Here is a 22,500-nt window from a genome sequence, read left to right as displayed (position 1 = left end):
TGACTCGACCTTCGCCTCTCCCGAGCCCGTTTGGGAGTTGCGGCGATGAGACAAGATCGTAAATCACGAAATCATCGCCTATCATCTTATAAAGTCATTCACAGTGCTTTATTAAAAATTGTAATAGTCTACTATGGTGGTATTGAATCAATAAATTACGTCATAATCTTGTGATGATGTGATTCAAAATATTTTAATGTGCAACCTAATCCAGTGATTGTCATGCATTGTGGGTAGACAGTCATGCTATTGTTGTTATATTTTACTGTTAAAATAGGGCTGCAGAATGTTTTATTTTGTTTTGTTCAATAAAGATGACTTTTCCTGCATCTTTATGTTCTCTAATATCCTAGGCTAATTTATTTGGGGCTAATTCGCAACCTTAGTAAGTGGAAACTCAATGCACATTAGCTAGATACCTAACTATAAAGATAATACCCACTCATAGTAGCCATGTATTAATCTAACAGTACATTTAATGTCCAAAGAAACATTGCAGTTGTAGCCTACCGTCCAAAGAGGCAAAGAACTCACAATGGCCGATGCCTATTTCACACACGCCATATCAAATATCTTTGAAAAATAGTTGCCATTGAGCTAATAATTGAGAGTTGAGAAATACCTACAGACACTGAGAACATCCTCTCCCCATCCGTGACAACAGGATAGCAGTGTGTTCCCAGCAATTGGATTTGAGCGAGAGAGTGGCTCACTCGACATAGCAGCAGGCCCCAGTGAAACCAGTACAGGGGCAGGCAGGCAGACACTTTCATTACAGGAATCATGAGGATAATTGACTCTACTGTTTGACCAAATCATGATTTTAACCTCAAAAAAAGAGGACGTTTTTAGTGAGGTGAATGACTGTGCAGCACAAATGTAACCAATACAACATTTTACTCCCACAGCAGGTGTCAAAGGGTTGCAAATTGGTCGCCGTCTGGAGCCCTGCCTTGTAGGCTATTCGCTATAGGCATACTCTTTCATTTTATTTCAATGAAAAAGGTCTCCACCTTTGCAATCAACACTAAGTAGCCTAGGCCAAGGCTCCTCTCTCGCTTTCTCTCTCCTCAGCAGCAGAGCAGACCAGGACAATTTGGCTGGGTACAATTTTATTTATTGGCTTTTCATTTATTTTTATCGTGCCAAAAGCCAGCAATTACCCGCTAACGGAAACCCTGCGCCCCAGTGGCTTTCCATAACCCCCCTACACACATTGTCCATTGTGCTGACACAGCGCAGCGGAGATACAGATTTTGCGTCACCCTGTTACTCAATCATTTGAACTTTTTTGCTATTTTTATATAGGGACATAGAACTAAAACTGAGGGTGCACAAGTTTCAACTGAAGGGGCTATGCCCCCTTTTGCCACTTCGTGGAGCCATGTACAACGCTGATACTAGATGTCCCTGAGCATATAGGCATTAGCATTCTATATGCTAACTACAGCGCTATAGCGATAGCATTCAGTATTAGCATTCAGGCTGGGTGTGCTTAGCTGCATGCGGGGGCAGTGTTGGTGATTAGCAGGTACAGCTGTGATTCTGATGCAGAGCCAGGCCAGGGCTCTGTCTGTCAAAGTGTTATGGCTAATGAAACAGAACCAGAGAAATAGGAAAGGAGAGGGGATGAGGGGAAAGAATATTTAGATATGCCCTGATTAGAGAACCATGATCCCATGTGAACGAGATCAAAGGCTAATGGTCAAAGACACACACTGGCATATACTGTACACACAGTGGTGCACAAACACACACACACACACACACGCATATACTGTACACACAGTGGTGCACAAACACACACACACACACAGGACCCCTCAGATTGAATCTGTGGTTAGATTGACCCTCTCACAGGAAGTCCAGCAGACATCAACTTTCAAACCTGCCAAAAAAATTGTCCGACTTGCATGAACTTTATAAAAATCATGTGATCAAATGAAGTTTTGACTGCAAGTTTCTACAGTTGCTCTTCACCAGCTTCATCCTGCAGCCATCACCTGCATTGTGGGAGACTATTGTCAACCAATCATTAGGGTGTTTTTGTGAGTGTGATATTTGTGTTGGAGACATGTTTACTTCGACATTATAAAGAAAACCTTTTATAAACAATAACAACACTGCCATGTTGATCTGAGCCTTACTGTAGGAAAACCACATTAGTGTTCGACTCTCAGTTGTCGCAGATGCACTACCCCAACTTCAGTCCATTTTTATCTCAGTATCAAATCATTTCTGGGTAAACATGTAGTTCCTTACTGTGATTGTTTTCAATTAAAAGTGTAAAAAATAAACCAAAATAAAGCAGCTTCTTAGCAAAGAGCAATATCTAAAGCAAGAATTTAGCTAAGGACTGTCTGGGAGTGGTCTGAGTGGGGAGGGGAAAACTGAAAACTATTGGCAGAGAGGTTTGGAACTCTCCTTCTTATTGGTCTATTAAATGCTCACAGCAGTAGAAATCCACTTGGATTTCAGAGCTTACCCATGATGTTGGATCCTTGGGATGTCTATACTTCATTAAAGTTGACATTTAAAATGGTTACGGTAAGGGTTAAGGTTAGGGTTATGTTTATGGTTAAGGTTAGGGTAGGGTAGGAGTAAAGGTTAGGGTTTAGGGTAGGGACATCCAAAGATCCTGGATAGCACTGACCAGTCGACTAACAACTTTTCTCTGTAGCCTACACTGGGCCGCATTACAAAATACTTTTAAACTGGAAGAACTTGTCCCGATTGGTGTTTTTAAATCACTGATGAAGGATTTTGAGGCTGATTCCCTGACCTGTCAATGTTTTTAATTAGCTGTTTTATACTCTTGTGAATTCAATGGTTTTTACTAGATTACTTGTAGTTTTTCATGTGGTCTGTCTATAATTTTTTTGTAATGACTTGGTGCTGCCTATCTTGGCCAGGGTGCTCTTGAAAAAGAGATTTTAATCTCAATGATCCCTTCCTGGTTAAATAAAGGTTAATAAAAATAAGAATTGCCATGGAGCTAATTCAAATAGGGCGTGCAAATGAATGTTTTTGCAAATGATCATAATTCATTAAAAAAATATATACAGTATGACCATTTTATAAATGGTCAAATCGCCTGATTTGTTAGAACCACGCTCCCCTGTCACCACAAGATGAGTGGTTCTGACCACTAACGTTTTAGACAAATTCGTTTTCCCATGGCCCGGTGCCCCGGATGTGCAGAGGTTTGCTCATTTTAAACCATTGAATTGATCCTAAAGAGAAATCTCCACTCATCCGGGGCACCGGGCCATGCAAAACGAACTTGCCCATTGCTTCAATAGTTAGGCTATCCATATTACCAGAGCTTAAATTCTTTCTATTTATATGGCGGATTTGCAGCCGCAATTTATATAATTCATTGATATATATAGCTAGCTAGCTGGCTGAAAGGAAAACAGAGAGAACAAAGTATATACATTTCCATCAGAAAGGATTCACACACCTTTCATTTTTCCACATTTTATTGTCATACAGCCTGAATTTAAAATGTATTACATTGAGATTTAGTGTCACTGGAGGCCTACAGCCCATAATTGAAATGTTTACAAATGAATTAAAAATGAAAAGCTGAAATGTCTTGAGCCAATAAGTTTTCAACCCCTTTTTTTATTTCAAGCTAAAATAAGTTCAGGAGTCAAAATGTGCTTAACAAGTCACATAATAAGTTGCATGGACTGTGTGCAATAACAGTGTTAAACATGATTTTTTACCTCATCTCTGGAACCCACACAATTATCTGTAAGGTCCCTCAGTGAAGCAGTGAATTTCATACACAGATTCGACCACAAAGACCAGGAAGGTTTTCCAATGCCTCGCAAATAAGGGTGACGATTGGTAGATGGGTAAAAAAAAGCAAACAATGGATATCCCTTTGAGGTTAATTACACTTTGGATGGTATATCAAATACACTCAGTCACTACAAAAAGATACATCCGTCCTTCCTAACTCAGTTGCCAGAGGAGACGGAAAACGCTCAGGGATTTCACCATGAGGCCAATGGTGACTTTAAAACAGTTACAGAGTTCAAATCAAATCAAATTGTTTTGGTCACATACACATATTAAGCAGATGTTATTGCGGGTGTAGCTAAATGCTTGTGTTCCTTGCTCAAACAGTGGAGTAGTATCTAACAATTCACAACAATACACACAAATCTAAAAGTAAAATAATGGAATTAAGAAATATATACATATTAGGACGAGCAATGTAGGAGTGGCATTGTCTAAAATACAGTAGAATAGAATACAGTATATACATATGAAATGAGTAAAGCAGATTGTAAACATTATTAAAGTGACTAGTGTTCCATTATTAAAGTGAAAAGTGATTCCATGTCTATGTATATAGGGAAGCAGCCTCTAAGGTCCAGGGTTGAGTAACCGGGTTGTAGTTAATCCTGGAGCATACACCACCATCTTTCTTCTTCCCAGAAAGTTCTTTATTACTGTCCGAGCGATGTACTGAGAACCCAGATGGCTGTATGGACAGGGACAGTATGTCTGGAGAGAGCCATGAAGCCGTGAAACAGAGTACGTTACAGTCCCTGATGATTCTCTGGAAGGAGATCCTCGCCCTGAGCTCCTCTACTTTAGTGTCCAGAGAATGAACATTAGCGAGTAATATACTCTGAAGCGGTGGAAGGTGTACCCGCCTCCTGAGTCGGACTAGAAGTCGACTCCGAATACCTTTTCTCCGCCGGCAGTATCTTGGAGCAGCCTCTGGGATAAGTTCAATTAAAAGCAAATAAAAAGTTATTTGTAACGTGCAAGGAATACAACACTGAAACAGTGAAATGCTTACAAGCCTTAACCAACAGTGCAATTTTTATCTAAAAAATAGGTATTAGGCTACGGATGTGAGTGCTACGGGTCGGTAGTCATTTAGGCAGGTTGCCTTAGCGCTCTTGGGCACAGGGACTACGGTAGTCTGCTTGAAGCATGTTGGTATTACAGACTCAATCAGGGACATGTTGAAAATGTCAGTGAAGACACCTGCCAGTTGGTCAGCACATGCCCGGAGCACACGTCCTGGAACAGCTGATGATCTCATGCATGCCTCAGTGTTGCTCGCCTCATAGCGAGCATAGAAGTGATTCAGCTCGTCTGGTAGGCATGTGTCACTGGGCAGCTCGCGGCTGTGCTTCCCTTTGTAGTCTGTAATAGATTGCAGGCCCTGCCACATCCGACGAGCATCGGAGCCGGTGTAGTACGATTCAATCTTAGTCCTGTATTGGAGCTTTGCCTGTTTGATGGTTCGTCTGAGGGCATAACAGGATTTCTTATAAGCTTCCTGTTTAGATTCCCACACCTTGAAAGCGGCAGCTCTAACCTTTAGCTCAGTGCGAATGTTGTATGTAATCCATGGCTTCTGGTTGGGGTATGTATATACAGTCACTGTGGGGATGACGTCCTCGATGCACTTATTGATAAAGCCAGTGACTGATGTGGTGTACTCCCCAATGCCATCGGAAGAATCCCGGAACATATTCCAGTCTGTGCTAGCAAAACAGTCCTGTAGTTTAGCATCTGCTTCAATTGACCACTTTTTTATAGACTTAGTCACTGGTGCTTCCTGCTTTAATTTTTACTTGTAAGCAGAAATTAGGAGGACAGAATTTTGGTCAGATTTGCCAAATGGAGGGCGAGGGAGAGCTTTGAATGCGTCTCTGTGTGTGGAGTAAAGGTGATCTGGATTTTTTGCCCCCTCTCCCCCATGTTGATAGAAATGAGGTGAAACTGATTTAAGTTTCCCTGCATTAAAGTCCCCGGCCACTAGGAGCGCCACCTCTGGGTGAGCGGTTTCCTGTTTGCTTATTTCCCAAAACAGCTGACTCAGTGCGGTGTTAGTGGACTTGAGGTCCCCACGTTGAAAGGAAAAATACCACCTACAGAGCTAAGCCAACCTTGGAGAACCTTATGAAATTAGCATTAAATTCCAATGTGAAGGTGACGACCTACATGCCGGAAGGATGAATTTCGACTATACCAGCCAGAATATAGCATGAGCATATAGCATGGCAACTTTATGACATAATTTGTAACCAATGTATGATCCATTCTGTGTATATTTAATTCTGTGTGATTAGTTAGGTATTTAGTAAATAAATAATTAAACCAACTTTTGTATCAGTGATTCAACTTGTTAGCCAGAGTTCATGAAGTTAACCAAGAATTTACAACTTTCAGATGAGACTAAATAAGGTGAGGATTAAATATTGACTGCTACTGATGTAAAAGATGACTAGGTCTTTAAGAGTTTATTCGGAAGATAACAGCTCTATAAACATTATTTTGTGGTGCCCCGCCTTTCTAGTTAATTATCTACCTGATTAGCTTAATCAGGTAATATTAATTACAGAGAAATTATTTTATAGAATAGCATGTCATATCACTTAATCCGGTATAGCCAAAGGCACGACAAAGCACTGGCAAAATCCTAGAGGAAAACCTGGTTCAGTCTGCTATCCAACAGACACTGGGAGATAAATTCACCTTTCAGCAGGACAATAACCAAAAACACAAAGTGAAATATACACTGGAGTTGCTTACCAAGACGACATTGAATGTTCCTGAGTGGCCTAGTTATAGTTTTGAATTCAATTGGCTTGAAAATATATGACAAGACTTGAAAATAGCTGTCTAGCAATGATCAACAACCAATTTGACAATTGCAAAGCTCTTAGAGACTTACCCAGAAAGACACACAGCTGTAATCGCTGCCAAAGCTGATAGCATATATTGACTCAGGTATGTGAATACTTTTGTAAATGAGAGATTTCTGTATTTCATTTTCAATCAATTTGGAAAACATTCCTAAAATATGTTTTCACTTTGTCATTTTAAGGGTTATTGTGTTTAAAAATATATACATTTAATACATTTTGAATTCAGGCTGTAGCACAACAAAATGTGGAATAAGACAAGGGGTATGAATATTTTCTGAAGGCACTGTAGCTATTTGATCATATTCGACACAGTTTCACTGGAATTATCAAACGACAAGAGTCAGACAAACAACAACCCTCAACATGTAAACAGTTCATAAAAATGAATCTCTTGGAAGGTAGGCTGGTGTACTTTTTGGACTTACAGTCTGCTTAACTAAATAGGTGCTCACATAACTTTCATTAGCTAGCTAAGGTTTGCATCAGGGCCGGCATAAATGACATAAGCTGTCGCTTAGGGCATTTAGTCCCCACCACAAAATAAGTGATGTTTTTATGAACTGCAGAATACAAAAGGTGCAAGTTCAAAATTTGATTGTGCATCAGCAATTTTTCTCCTATTATTTAAGTCACTGACAGTCATGCTTAGGGACCCCAATTCTCGCTTAGGGCCCCCAAAAGCCTAGAGCCGGTCCTGGTTAGCATGCTAGCTTGTTACACTGACAGCTGTCAGTCAGTGGCCTTTTTATTGTTATTTATCTGCTACGAGTGGAAATCACCACAACGTTCATACCACCAATTCCTGAATAGGTATTAGCAGCCTGTGTCAGTCTTCGAGGTGGAACCTAAATTAGAAATTCCACTCTAGGACAGGAATTACTCGAAATAAATGTAGGTGTGGCAACTTCCTCTGAGATGGGCCTGTAATGAACATAGGCCAAAACTCCATCTCACAACAACAGGCTGAAATTTCAGGCGGTCTTTTCAAACAGCTCTTACACTAAAAGGGCATGATCATAATTTTCACAATTTCACAGTATTATTCCAACATAGTGAGGAAATATATATAAAACACAGGAAATCATGTTTTTGACTGCACTGGGCCTTTAACACTTCAGACGAAACAAAACTTAGATCTGCTCTGGACTAGTTTGGTAGCCATATAAATTCTCTAATAATACTTCTCTTCAGGGACATTCTGATGAAGGTCACAGTGGTTTTAATAATGGTTGAATTCTAGAAATCGATAAAAGTATAAAATATTAATTCCAAAACCATCCATCATCATCATCAGACAGAAGCATAAGGAGAGACCCCACACCTCACGTTGAGTGTCATGGTCAAGGAACGACCTAACACTAGAGACAGTGTCTCTACATCAACTTTCAGTATGAAAACTGGCACCACCATTATGTTAGTGGGAAGAAAGGATATCCCTGATACTGAGTGAATGGAGTCTATTTTCCAGTAGTGAGCAGACAGTGTAGAGGGCATAGCTCTTCGGTGACTGGTTAAAGGGGAATAGAAAATCTGTACTACAGCCCAACTGGGGTGACTTTACACTGAGACTGGAACAGGGCCGCAGCCAGATGCCCTAATCGGATATGCTGTGTGTGTGTGTGTGTGTGTGTGCGTGTGTGTGTGTGTGTGTGTGTGTGTGTGTGTGTGTGTGTGTGTGTGTGTGTGTGTGTGTGTGTGTGTGTGTGTGTGTGTGTGTGTGTGTGTGTGTGTGTGTGTGTGTGTGTGTGTGTGTGTGTGTGTGCAGGCTCCCTCCTGCTGTGAGTGTTTACTGGCAGCGCTCATAGATTTACCCCAAATGGCTGTGTCCAGGATTACACTGTATACAGGGGTCAACTAGCAGACACTGACACACACACTCACACTCACACACACACAAAAATACACACACACGCTAAAATTCACACACACACAGGCGGGTATTATGAATGTTTGAAATATCTGCATCCAAGCTGAGTAATCAGAAATTAGCACAGAGAGTGGATGGTGAAGGACAGAGAGGACAAGGACAGAGAATTCAGCTTCTAAAGACAAGGAAAGGACACTGTTCCTGACGATCAAAGCTTGGATGTATTGAATGAATAAAGCCTCATGAAAGCAACACCGCTTCATTTAATCTGCTTATACTACAGTATCACGCTATCATACGGTTACAGTAAAGTGGTAGATTACTTCCAAATCAAAAGTGGTCTATAATGACACCTACAAAAGTGGTCTATAATGACACCTACAAAAGTGGTCTATAATAACACCTCCAAAAGTGGTCTATAATGACACCTACAAAAGTGGTCTATAATAACACCTCCAAAAGTGGTCTATAATGACACCTACAAAAGTGGTCTATAATAACACCTCCAAAAGTGGTCTATAATGACACCTACAAAAGTGGTCTATAATAACACCTCCAAAAGTGGTCTACAATGACACCTCCAAAAGTGGTCTATAATAACACCTCCAAAAGTGGTCTACAATGACACCTCCAAAAGTGGTCTATAATAACACCTCCAAAAGTGGTCTATAATAACTCCTCCAAAAGTGGTCTATAATAACTCCTCCAAAAGTGGTCTATAATAACTCCTCCAAAAGTGGTCTATAATAACACCTCCAAAAGTGGTCTATAATAACTCCTCCAAAAGTGGTCTATAATAACACCTCCAAAAGTGGTCTATAATAACACCTCCAAAAGTGGTCTATAATAACTCCTCCAAAAGTGGTCTATAATAACACCTCCAAAAGTGGTCTATAATAACTCCTCCAAAAGTGGTCTATAATAACACCTCCAAAAGTGGTCTATAATAACACCTCCAAAAGTGGTCTATAATAACACCTCCAAAAGTGGTCTATAATAATTCCTCCAAAAGTGGTCTATAATGTTGAGGTGATTTTACATCACATGAATGGGAGAGATCTGATATTGTTATTTTATATGTGGCCTTTCCAATTCATTCACATGACTTTAAACTGTCACAACGTTAGAAAAGTAAACTTGGTAGCAGACAGCCTGACAAGCAGCCAGCAGAGAGAAGCTTTCTCCCCCTCCATATCGGACTGCTGCTGTGACAAGGAAAAGGAGATTTGAATTTCTCTCCTCCCGTCCTGACCCTGAGAAGGTGTTATTTTAACCAAACTGCAAATCAAGCCTGTCACGACTGGCATTACACAGACAGAACATCGATAGAGAGAGAGCTGGGAGAGAGAGATGAGAGATTGAGGGTGAGAGAGGGATTGGGAGGGGGAGGGATTGAGAGGGAAGGGGTGAGGGAGTGAGAGAGGGTGAGGGTGTGAGAGAGAGGGACAGAGAGAGAGACAGAGAGAGAGAGAGAGAGAGAGAGAGAGAGAGAGAGAGAGAGAGAGCGAGAGAGAGCGAGAGAGAGAGAGCGAGAGAGAGCGAGAGAGAGAGGGGTGAGAACAGGAGAGAGATATACACAAACTCACACACACACTCACACACACACACACACACACACACAAATCACATCTCCCCTAAAACAGGGTCAATGATATTTGAGAAGGAGGAACCATATAGAATAAACAACCTATAAATCAATAATCTTATTGAGGTCTGGGTATTAAAACAATATTTCAGAGCAGCAAAGTTTGTTTTCTGCTGATTATAAAGTGCAGTGAACAGCTGGATGACTGGGACACTGATTTCTATGTAGAGAGCACAAGAAAGTCTACCCAATATAGTAATTACAAAGTCGAGGACCACAACAATTAATCCGTGTGCCTCAAAATTGAATTATCCCACTGAGCTTCAGTCTAAGCATTGGTTGTGGGAGACAATTACAAGTCTTTAGGTCTCAGGTTCCTCATCACACAACCATAGTCCACTGAGCCCTATTGGATACATCTGTACTATAAAACTAGATGAGTTCTGCCATAAAACATAAAGCAATCTGAGAGCTATCAGAAGGACCGTTCTAACTCAAATCTATTATAATCATGATTACTTCACCACTGGTGCTTCCATATGCTACATACTGTACTCTTTGGATCACAAACTATGAACAAATAACCACATAGAAATAAACTTTAAAAACACGCACACACACAAGCACACACACACTCACTCACACACACACATATTCCCTCCATGCGGAACTGTACATTATTCATTGCTCTGATGTTATCTAACCGGAAATCTCCATAGGATTATTATCCCTCAGCACCGGAGCGCCTCAAGGATGTGTGCACTCACCTCTACTCTACACCCAATGAATGCACCTCCAACAACGCACACTCAAGTTTAAAGATTAAACCACTCTGGTCGGTCTCATCACCGACAGCAATGTACCGTGGAGAGGTCGACCGACTAGTGGCCTGGTGCAGTCAACACAGACAAAACCATCGAAATGGTGGTTGACTTCAGAAAACGCCCCTCCACCATCTCTACCCCTCTAGATTGACGGCTCAGCTGTTAGCATGGCTAAATCATTCAAATCCCTGAGGACCATCATCTCCAACAACCTCAAGTGGGAGGACAGCATCACAGAGGTCACCAAGAAGGCAGACCAGTGGATGTACTACTTGCGGCAGCTGAAAAAACTCAAAAGTTTTACGCATCAATCGTTGAGTCTGTCCTCACATCCTTCATTACAGTCTGGTTTGGGTCTGTGTCTGCCCGCTGCAACGGCAAAGCATTGTCCGGTCTGCAGAGAGGGTCATCGCCTGCCACCTGCCCTTATCCATGTACTGCAAGACTCCAAGGCAAGAAAGATCATTGTCAACCCCTCGCACCCCCTCCTCCAAAAATTTACTTCTTGCAGGCAGTTCATGTCACTCATGACCAAAACCTCCCACCACCTGAAAGGTTTCTTTACCCGGGCTGTGGCCCTCTGGCCCATAGAGACTAAAGGACTATACACTATATGTGGCACACTGCATCAAGCCATCTCTGAACTGTACTCTAAATAACTGCACTATACTGCATTACTCTGTTCATCTCTTTGCATTTATATATATTCATACTGATACTGTACATTTTTGTACATTTATACACTGTACATCAACTGTATACCCACTGTATATCAACCGCATACCCACTGTATATCAACCGTATACCCACTGTATATCAACCGTATACCCACTGTATATCAACCGTATACCCACTGTATATCAACCGCATACCCACTGTATATCAACCGCATACCCACTGTATATCAACCGCATACCCACTGTATATCAACCGTATACCCACTGTATATCAACCGTATACCCACTGTATATCAACCGCATACCCACTGTATATCAACCGTATACCCACTGTATATCAACCGTATACCCACTGTATATCAACCGCATACCCACTGTATATCAACCGTATACCCACTGTATATCATCCGTATACCCACTGTATATCAACTGTATACCCACTGTAGATCAAACGCATACCCACTGTATATCAACCGCATACCCACTGTATATCAACCGCATACCCACTGTATATCAACCGCATACCCACTGTATATCAACCGTATACCCACTGTATATCAACCGTATACCCACTGTATATCAACCGTATACCCACTGTATATCAACCGCATACCCACTGTATATCAACCGCATACCCACTGTATATCAACCGTATACCCACTGTATATCAACCGTATACCCACTGTATATCAACCGCATACCCACTGTATATCAACCGCATACCCACTGTATATCAACCGTATACCCACTGTATATCAACCGCATACCCACTGTATATCAACCGTATACCCACTGTATATCAACCGTATACCCACTGTATATCAACCGTATACCCACTGTATATCAACCGCATACCCACTGTATATCAACCGTATACCCACTGTATATCAACCGTATACCCACTGTATATCAACCGTATACCCACTGTATATCAACCGTATACCCACTGTATATCAACCGTATACCCACTGTATATCAACCGTATACCCACTGTATATCAACCGTATACCCACTGTATATCAACCGCATACCCACTGTATATCAACCGTATACCCACTGTATATCAACCGTATACCCACTGTATATCAACCGTATACCCACTGTATATCAACCATATACCCACTGTATATCAACCGTATACCCACTGTATATCAACTGCATACCCACTGTATATCAACCGTATACCCACTGTATATCAACCGTTTCCCCACATACCCACTGTACATCAACCGTATACCCACTGTACATCAACCGTATACCCACTGTATATCAACCGTATACCCACTGTATATCAACCGCATACCCACTGTATATCAACCGTATACCCACTGTATATCAACCGTATACCCACTGTATATCAACCGTATACCCACTGTATATCAACTGTATACCCACTGTATATCAACCGCATACCCACTGTATATCAACCGTATACCCACTGTATATCAACCGTATACCCACTGTATATCAACCGTATACCCACTGTATATCAACCGTATACCCACTGTATATCAACCGCATACCCACTGTATATCAACCGTATACCCACTGTATATCAACCGTATACCCACTGTATATCAACCGTATACCCACTGTACATCAACCGTATACCCACTGTACATCAACCGTATACCCACTGTATATCAACCGTATACCCACTGTATATCAACCGCATACCCACTGTATATCAACCGTATACCCACTGTATATCAACCGTTTCCCCACTGTACATCAACCGTATACCCACTGTACATCAACCGTATACCCACTGTACATCAACCGTATACCCACTGTATATCAACCGTATACCCACTGTATATCAACCGCATACCCACTGTATATCAACCGTATACCCACTGTATATCAACCGTATACCCACTGTATATCAACCGTATACCCACTGTATATCAACTGTATACCCACTGTATATCAACCGTATACCCACTGTATATCAACCGTATACCCACTGTACATCAACCGTATACCCACTGTACATCAACCGTATACCCACTGTATATCAACCGTATACCCACTGTATATCAACCGCATACCCACTGTATATCAACCGTATACCCACTGTATATCAACCGTTTCCCCACTGTACATCAACCGTATACCCACTGTACATCAACCGTATACCCACTGTACATCAACCGTATACCCACTGTATATCAACCGTATACCCACTGTATATCAACCGCATACCCACTGTATATCAACCGTATACCCACTGTATATCAACCGTATACCCACTGTATATCAACCGTATACCCACTGTATATCAACCGTATACCCACTGTCTATCAACCGCATACCCACTGTATATCAACCGTATACCCACTGTATATCAACCGTATACCCACTGTATATCAACCGTATACCCACTGTACATCAACCGTATACCCACTGTACATCAACCGTATACCCACTGTATATCAACCGTATACCCACTGTACATCAACCGTATACCCACTGTATATCAACCGTATACCCACTGTATATCAACCGTATACTCACTGTATATCAACAGCATACCCACTGTATATCAACCGTATACTCACTGTATATTTGTATATCTTCTAATTCTCTTATAGCTCTATGATCACTCTACCTAGTTGTATATAATGTGTGGGAACTTTGTTCTGTCGTCTCTAACGTTAAATGTTGTCTATCACTAGCAGCACCATACCACCAAGTAAAATTCTGAGTATGTGCAAATGTACTTGGTGAATAAAGGTGATTCTGATATTCTCTCTCTACGAGCCAATTGGAATGAATTGGCACCTTTGATAAAGATGAGCAAAAATAAAGATGAATAAAATCAATTATAGAAATACGCAAAAGTTTATTGTATTAGTACAAAATAATAGAATTTTGAGCATGCAATATACCTCAGTATTTGTATTATTTATTTTATACAGTCTTTTTTGCTGATCTTTTGCCCTCAGAACAGCCTCGATTCATCAGGGCATGGACTCTACAAGGTGTCGAAAGCATTCCACAGGGATTCTGGCCCATTGACTCCAATGCTTCCAATGTTGACTCCAATTCTTTCTACAGTTGTGTCAAGTTTTGCTCTCTTTTCCAAAATCTGAGTTAGAATCTAGCTTTATGCTTAGAATACGTGTACAATGCCCATTTCTATAAATATCCAGAGACTACAATAAACCCAGAAATAGAACATCTCTGGATATTGATACTAATGGGCGTTGTACACATATTCTAAGCATATACCTAGATTCTAACTCGAATTTCTGGAAAAGAGAACAACATTTTAAATTTCAAAACAGTGCATCAAAAGAGTTTGAGTTTGACATTGACAGCGCTAGTCTGCAATTATAAATTGTTTCGTGGCAAAGCGACCCGCAATTTGTGAATAGCTCATTTCTAATCACAGTATTTTAACATTTAATTTGACTTCCCAGTCTGTCTCGTTTGAACTCATCGAGGTGATCATCTCATACAATTATACTGTAGATTGGAGCGAACGAAGACGACAATGTCACATGAATTAATCCTCAGCAGTAATTAATATTGAGCCGCCGTCGGTCCCTGATGACTTCACGTTTGATAGCAACAGCTCCACTCATTTGTTTCAACTGTATTAGTCTATAATATAATATAGACTATAGCCATGAAGAGGCGCAGAGAGATTAGCCATCCATCACTGTCAATGCCATACGTATTTGCAAGGGAAAAATTTGACTTATTTGAAATAATTTAAAATAAATGTTTCAATTTGGTGAATGTGGACGTGGCCCCTAGAGTAAGTGCTGTGGTAGGAAGCATGGCAACGTGAACCAGCCTCTTCACAGACAGACACACATAAGATCAGATGTAGAGTCATCGTGGGTTCGATTCCCGCTGGGGCCACCCAGTAAGTCGCTTTGGAAAAAAGCATCTGCTAAATGGCATATTAAATATATAATGATTTTTTTCTATAAAAGCACAGTCTGAACCGACGTGACCCACTGGCTCTGTGGTAATGTGTGACGTGAAAATGCCCCTAAAGAGGAAATCACAGGTAGCAAGTTAGCATTGTGAACAGAGAAGGGAAAGGTGAATAATAATTCACAGAAAGATTCACGGCAAGGAGCACTGTAAGGAGGGAAAGGAGTGGGTGGGGCTGAGACAGAGAGAGTGGGTGGGGCTGAGACAGAGAGAGTGGGTGGGGCTGAGACAGAGAGAGTGGGTGGGTGGGGCTGAGAGAGAGAGTGGGTGGGGCTGAGACAGAGAGAGTTGGTGGGGCTGAGACAGAGAGAAAGGGAGTGGGAGTAGGGTGTTCCAGTGGGTATAATTACTGTATATAATAGCAAGCTGTATAATTGGTTGTCTGACACTCAGAACACACAGCTGGTCACCTCAACAATAATAAGTGGACAAGGTATGTTGTGTGGGGAAGGGGGTTGCACACAAACACACCTCCCTGCTAACAGAAGCTAACAGCCAGGTGTGTCCTCTCTCTGGATTGGTCACCATGGTGATAGCCATGTGTTTAGCATGTTCACAGAGGGACTGCGCCTGCAAGGTTACCAGGACATTACCACCAAAGAGCTGAACACACACACACACACACACACACACACACACACACACACACACACACACACACACACACACACACACACACACACACACACACACACACACACACACACACACACACACACACACACACACACACACACACACACACACACACACACACACACACACACACACACACACACACACAGGAATGTGTTATCTGAAAGAATCCCTTTTTTTATTTTACTAGGCAAGTCAGTTAAGAACAAATTCTTATTTTCAATGACGGTCTATGAACAGTGGGTTAACTGCCTGTTCAGGGGCAGAACGACAGATTTGTACCTTGTCAGCTCGGGGATTCGAACTTGCAACCTTTCGGTTACTAGTCCAACACTCTAACCACTAGGCTACCCTGCTGCCCCTTTAGATTGTGGAGGCAGAGGAATATTTGACTTTCAATGGATTGTGAGGGGAGATACACTACATCAACAAAAGTATGTGGACACCCCTTCAAATTAGTGGATTCGGCTATTTGAGCCATACCCGTTGCCACAGCCATGCAATCTCCGTAGACAAGCATTGGCAGAAGAATGGCCTTACTGAAGAGTTAAATAAAGGTTAAATAAGGAAAAAAACATTCTGCCCTGCTAGAGCTGCCCCGGTCAAATGTAAGTGCTGTTATTGTGAAGTGGAAACGTTTAGGAGCAACAATGGCTCAGCCGCAAAGTGGTAGGCTTCATGAAATGGGTTTCCATGGACGAGAAGCCGCACACAAGCCTAATATCACCATCTGCAATGTCAAGCGTCCCCGCCATTGGACTCTCTGGAGTGATGAATCACGCTTCACCATCTGGAAGTCTGACGGACGAATATGGGTTTGGCGGATGCCAGGAGATAGCTACCTGCCAGAATGCACAGTACAACTGTAAAGTTTGGTGGATGAGGAATAATGGTCTGGGGCTGTTCTTCATGCTTCGGGCCCCTTAGTTCCAGTGAAGGGAAATCTTAATGCTACAGCATATAATGACATTCTAGACAATTATGTGCTCCTAACTTTGTGGCAACAGCTTGGGGAAGGTCCTTTCCAGTTTCAGCATGACAATGTCCCTGAGCACAAAGTGAGGTCCATACAGAAATGGTTTGCCGAGATCGATTTGGAAGAACTTGTCTGGCACAGACCTCAACCTCAGTGAACCCCTTTGGAACACCGACTGCGAGCCAGGCCTGATCGCCCAACATCAATGCCTGACCTCACTAATGCTCTTGTGGCTGAATGGGAAGCAAGACCCTGCAGTAATGTTCCAACAGCTAGTGGAAAGCCTTCCCAGAAGAGTGGAGGCTGTTATAGCAGCAGAGGGGGGAACAACTCCATATTAATGCCCATGAGTTTTGAATGAGATGCTCGACGAGCAGACTTCTGATCAAGTAGTGTATACTGACTACAACACACACAGGTGTGCAAGCACACACACAAATGCTTCCATTTCTCAGGCCATTGATATTAACTATCTCTCTCTCCATTTCTGCACAAACTAGTACAATACTGTAAACACACACATACACTGAGTGTGCAAAACATTAAGAATGCCTCCTAATATTGAGTTGGACTCTACAAGGTTTCGTAAGCGTTCCACAGGGGTGCTGGCCCATGTTTACTCCAATGCTGTCACGTCCTGACCATAGAGAGTCCTTATTTTCTATGGTAGAGTAGGTCAGGGCGTGATTGCTTCTAACCCTATTACAGGGGCTGAGTCACTGGCTTACTGGTGCTCTTTCGTGCCGTCCCTAGGAGGGGTGTGTCACTTGAGTGGGTTGAGTCACTGACGTGATCTTCCTGTCTGGGTTGGTGCCCCCCCCCTTGGGTTGTGCCGTGGCGGAGATCTTCGTGGGCTATAGTCGGCCTTGTCTCAGGATGGTAAGTTGGTGGTTGAAGATAACCCTCTAGCGGTGTGGTGGCTGTGCTTTGGCAAAATGGGTGGGGTTATATCCTTCCTGTTTGGCCCTGTCCGGGGGTATCATCGGATGGGGCCACAGTGTCTCCTGACCCCTCCTGTCTCAGCCTCCAGTATTTATGCTGCAGTAGTTTATGTGTCGGGGGGCTAGGGTCAGTTTGTTATATCTGAAGTACTTCTCCTGTCCTATCCGGTGTCCTGTGTGAATATAAGTATGCTCTCTCTAATTCTCTTTCCTTCTCTCTCTCGGAGGACCTGAGCCCTAGGACCAGGCCTCAGGACTACCTGGCATGATGACTCCTTGCTGTCCCCAGTCCACCTGGCCGTGCTGCTGCTCCAGTTTCAGCTGTTCTGCTGCGGCTATGGAACCCTGACCTGTTCACCAGACATGCTACCTGTCTCAGACCTGTTGTTTTCAACTCTCTAGAGACAGCAGGAGCGGTAGAGATACTCTCAATGATCGGCGATGAAAAGCCAACTGACATTTACTCCTGAGGTGCTGACTTGCTGCACCCTCGACAACTACTGTGACTACTATTATTTGACCATGCTGGTCATTTATGAACATTTGAACATCTTGGCCATGTTCTGTTATAATCTCCACCCGGCACAGCCAGAAGAGGACTGGCCACCCCTCATAGCCTGGTTCCTCTCTAGGTTTCTTCCTAGGTTTTGGCCTTTCTAGTTTTTCCTAGCCACCGTGCTTCTACACCTGCATTGCTTGCTGTTTGGGGTTTTAGGCTGGGTTTCTGTACAGCACTTTGACATATCAGCTGATGAAAGAAGGGCTATATAAATACATTTAATTTGATTCGATTTGATTGGGGGGGTTAGTCTAGTTTCTTATTTCTATGTGGGGTTCTAGGTTTGTTTTTCTATGTTGGTGATTGTGTATGATTCCCAATTAAAGGCAGCTGGTAATTGTTGTCTCTAATTGGGGATCATATTTAAGTAGCTGTTTTTTCCATCTGTGTTTATGCACGTAGCATCTCTGTTGTCGCGGTTCGTTGTTAGTTTATAGTTTATTTGTTTTTGTCTTTGCTTAGTTTCACTTTCTATTAAATAATGTGGAACTAAACATCCGCTGCGCCTTGGTCTGACATTTATTCTAGCGAACGTGACAGAATATCCTAGCAAAACAGGACCAAGCAGCGTGCCCAGGAGGAGAGGGTAACATGGACTTGGGAGGAGATTCTGGACGGGAAGGGATCCTGGACTTGGGAAGAAATCCAGGCAGGACAGGATCGCCTCCCATGGCGGGAGACACAAGGAGAGAAGGGAGAACAGCGACGAGGTTGGGGTTTGCGGCCACAAGGAAAGCCCGAAAGACAGCCACAAAATATTTTTGGGGGGGCGGCACATGGGGTGGTCGGCGGGGCCGAGGTGTGAACCAGTGACAACGTGGGAGGAGGTAGAGAGGTGGTCGGTCGACCCAGGGAGAGTGCCAGAACCCGCCTGGGAGTCAATGGAACAGTGCGAGGAGGGATACCAGAGAATGGAATTGGCGAGGAGTATGCAGCAACGCCGGCGTTTGGAGGAGCGTGTTACCAGTCCGGTGCAATCTGTGCCGGTCCCACGCATCAGGCCTCCAGCGCGCCTCCCCAGTCCGGTACGTCCTGTGCCTGCTCCTCGCACTCACCCAGATGTACGCCTCCACAGCCCAGTACGTCCTATGCTAGCTCCTCGCACTCGCCATGCGAAGTGTGTCATCATTCCGGTACAATTTGTGCCGGCTCTACGCACGAGGTCTCCAGTGCGCCTCCACAGCCCAGTGCGTCCTGTGCTAGCTACTCGCACTTGCCGTGCGAGGCGTGTCATCAAACAGGTACCATTGATGCAGGTTATACGCACCAGATCTCTGGTGCGCCTTCACAGCCCAGTACGTCCTGTTTCTTCTCCCCGCACTCGCCCTGAAGTGCGTGTCACCAGTCGGTGCCACCTGTACCGGCCCCACGCATCAGGCCTCTAGTGCGCCTCCCCAGTCTGGTACGTCCTGACCTACTCTACCATAGAAAAAAGGACTCTCTATGGTCAGGACTGTTTCTTCTCCCCGCACTCGCCCTTAAGTGAGTGTCATCAGTCCGGTGTCACCTGTACCGGCCCCATGCATCAGGCCTCCAGTGCGCCTCCCCAGTCCAGTATGTCCTGTGCCTCCTCACCGCACTCGCCCTGAAGTGCGTGTCACCAGTCGGTGTCACCTGTACCGGCCTCACGCATCAGGCCTCCAGTACGCCTCCCCAGTCTGGTACACCCTGACCTACTCTCCCATAGAAAATAAGGACTCTCTATGGTCAGGACTGTACCCCCCCCACACAGAGACTTTACTGCAAACCCTTTTGGTTCCACATTAAATAATGTGGAACTCAACATCCTCTGCACCTTGGTCCGACATTTACTCTAGCGAACGTGACAAATGCTTCCCATAGTTGTGTCAAGTTGTCTGGATGTCCTTTGGAAACTTTTGAGAGTGAAAGAAACAGCAGCGTTGCAGTTCTTGACACAAACCATTGCCTCTGGCACCTACTACCATACCCTGTTCAAAGGTATTTAAATCTGTTGTCTTGTCCATTCACCCTCTGAATGGCACACACACAATCCATGTCTCATTTGTCTCAAGGCTTAAACATCCTTCTTTAAACGGTCTCCTCCCCTTCATCTACACTGATTGAAGTGGATTTAAATTACATCAATGAGGGATCATATCGTTCACCTGGATTCACCTGGTCAGTCTATGTCATGGAAAGAGCAGGTGTTCTTAATGTTTTGTACACATATATTATATATATATATATATATATATATATATATATATATATATATATATATATATATACACACAACTGTGTGACTGTATACACACACAGAGACAGACACTTTTCCGTGTCTCTTTTCAATAATGTATCTAGATAGAAGGTTCCCTGTTGAGTGGTTGGGGTGGTTTGTTTTAATGTCTTATTCAATGCTGTCTACTTGGCTGCAGCTCTCCTCTCATAATCTACATAATGTCTCCCCATTACCTCCTGATTCCCCTGCCAAGCACTCATCCTTGACTTCTAAAACACTGAACCCACTGCATAGGACTAGAATACTCATCTTGCTTCAGTGTCAGGTTCTACTGCAAATCAGTTTGTAGTTAAGATGTGTGTTTTTGATTAAATAAACTTAGAGTGTGTTTAAGTCCCATGCTGACAACTGATATTGACACAAATAATGTGCACACACACACACACACAGAGAGAGAGAGTCAGGCCTACCTGTTCTTTAACGGAGGCCAGGATAGCGGAGGTGGTCTCCGTCCCGTCTGATCCATCTCCGTTAGATGACGGTAGACCTGGACTCAGCAGACTGGCTCCCTTCTCCTGCTCTGATGGCTGGTCTGGCACAGGCATACCTCCTATAGACGACATCAACATCACGTTGCATATTATACAAACATCACACAGTGTACCTGCTACAGAGCAATAATAATATCATTATACAGTGACAATATCATTTTCACTACATGGTAATAAATGTGTCACCTGAAATGCCTCCTATAAACAATATTATTATCCTTAAATAGTAATACAGGTAGAATACCTCCTACACAAGAGCAATGATATCATCGTGTCTATACAAACATCACATAATAGGAACATGAGTAGAAAAACACTGTTTTAAAATCAAACATCCAACATGGTAGGGCCTTGCAGACTTCATGAAAGGTAGACACTAGGGGATAATTAGAGATTCTGAGGGTTTAGGCAGTGAAATCAAATCATGTCAGATTATACTGGCCTTTCCAATGTTGCTGGAGCTCCCTCGCTCACACTTCAGAGTGTTAGCTGGCTTATATAACCTGCAGTGTGAGCAGTCTGTCAGCCTATCCTGAGAGAGAAAGAGAGAGAGACAGAACGAGAGCGATGAGAGAGTGAAAGTGATGAGCGAGTGAGAGAGAGAACTCACTGCTAATTCTGTGCAACGCCTTTGTACAAGCGTCTCGCTATTGAATGTCGCCAGGCGCTCTGGAAGTGCTAACTGCCAATCTGCAGGCTGGCACTGGCACGTTCAAGTGGTAAACCTGTTACTGTGAGGAGGTGTTTTAAGAGGTACCTGTGTGTGTGTGCCTGTTTGTGTCCCGCTCTTTCCCTCCCTCTTTCTGCCGCTTCTAGATTACCAGGACATTACCATCAAAGAACTGAAGAAAAACACACACACGCAGACACACACAGAGACTTCCATTTCCCAGGCCATTGATTTTTTTGTGACTCCTCTCCTAGCCTCCCACTCAGACAAGTACAGTCAAATTAATCAAACTCTCTCTCTATCTCTCTACACCCACTCTCTCTCTACCCCTCTCTCTCACTCTCTCTCTACCCCTCTCTCTACCCCTCTCTCTCTCT

At 43.1% G+C, this 22,500-nt stretch overlaps 1 protein-coding gene across 1 annotated transcript in view; it reads right to left on the bottom strand.

Annotated features, from left to right (window-relative positions):
- ctnnd2a (catenin (cadherin-associated protein), delta 2a) overlaps positions 1 to 22,500 on the bottom strand; it is a 386,866-nt gene that overhangs the window by 324,641 nt on the left and 39,725 nt on the right. The window contains exon 2 of the mRNA XM_031795295.1: positions 21,373 to 21,512. Within this exon, the coding sequence (XP_031651155.1) occupies positions 21,373 to 21,507 (135 nt within the window). The 5' untranslated portion in view covers positions 21,508 to 21,512. The remainder of the gene's footprint in view (positions 1 to 21,372; positions 21,513 to 22,500) is intronic.

The sequence above is a fragment of the Oncorhynchus kisutch genome, linkage group LG18 (genome assembly GCF_002021735.2).
Source record: "Oncorhynchus kisutch isolate 150728-3 linkage group LG18, Okis_V2, whole genome shotgun sequence".
In the NCBI taxonomy this organism is placed as follows: domain Eukaryota; kingdom Metazoa; phylum Chordata; class Actinopteri; order Salmoniformes; family Salmonidae; genus Oncorhynchus; species Oncorhynchus kisutch.
This window is presented reverse-complemented; position numbering and strand designations above follow the sequence as displayed.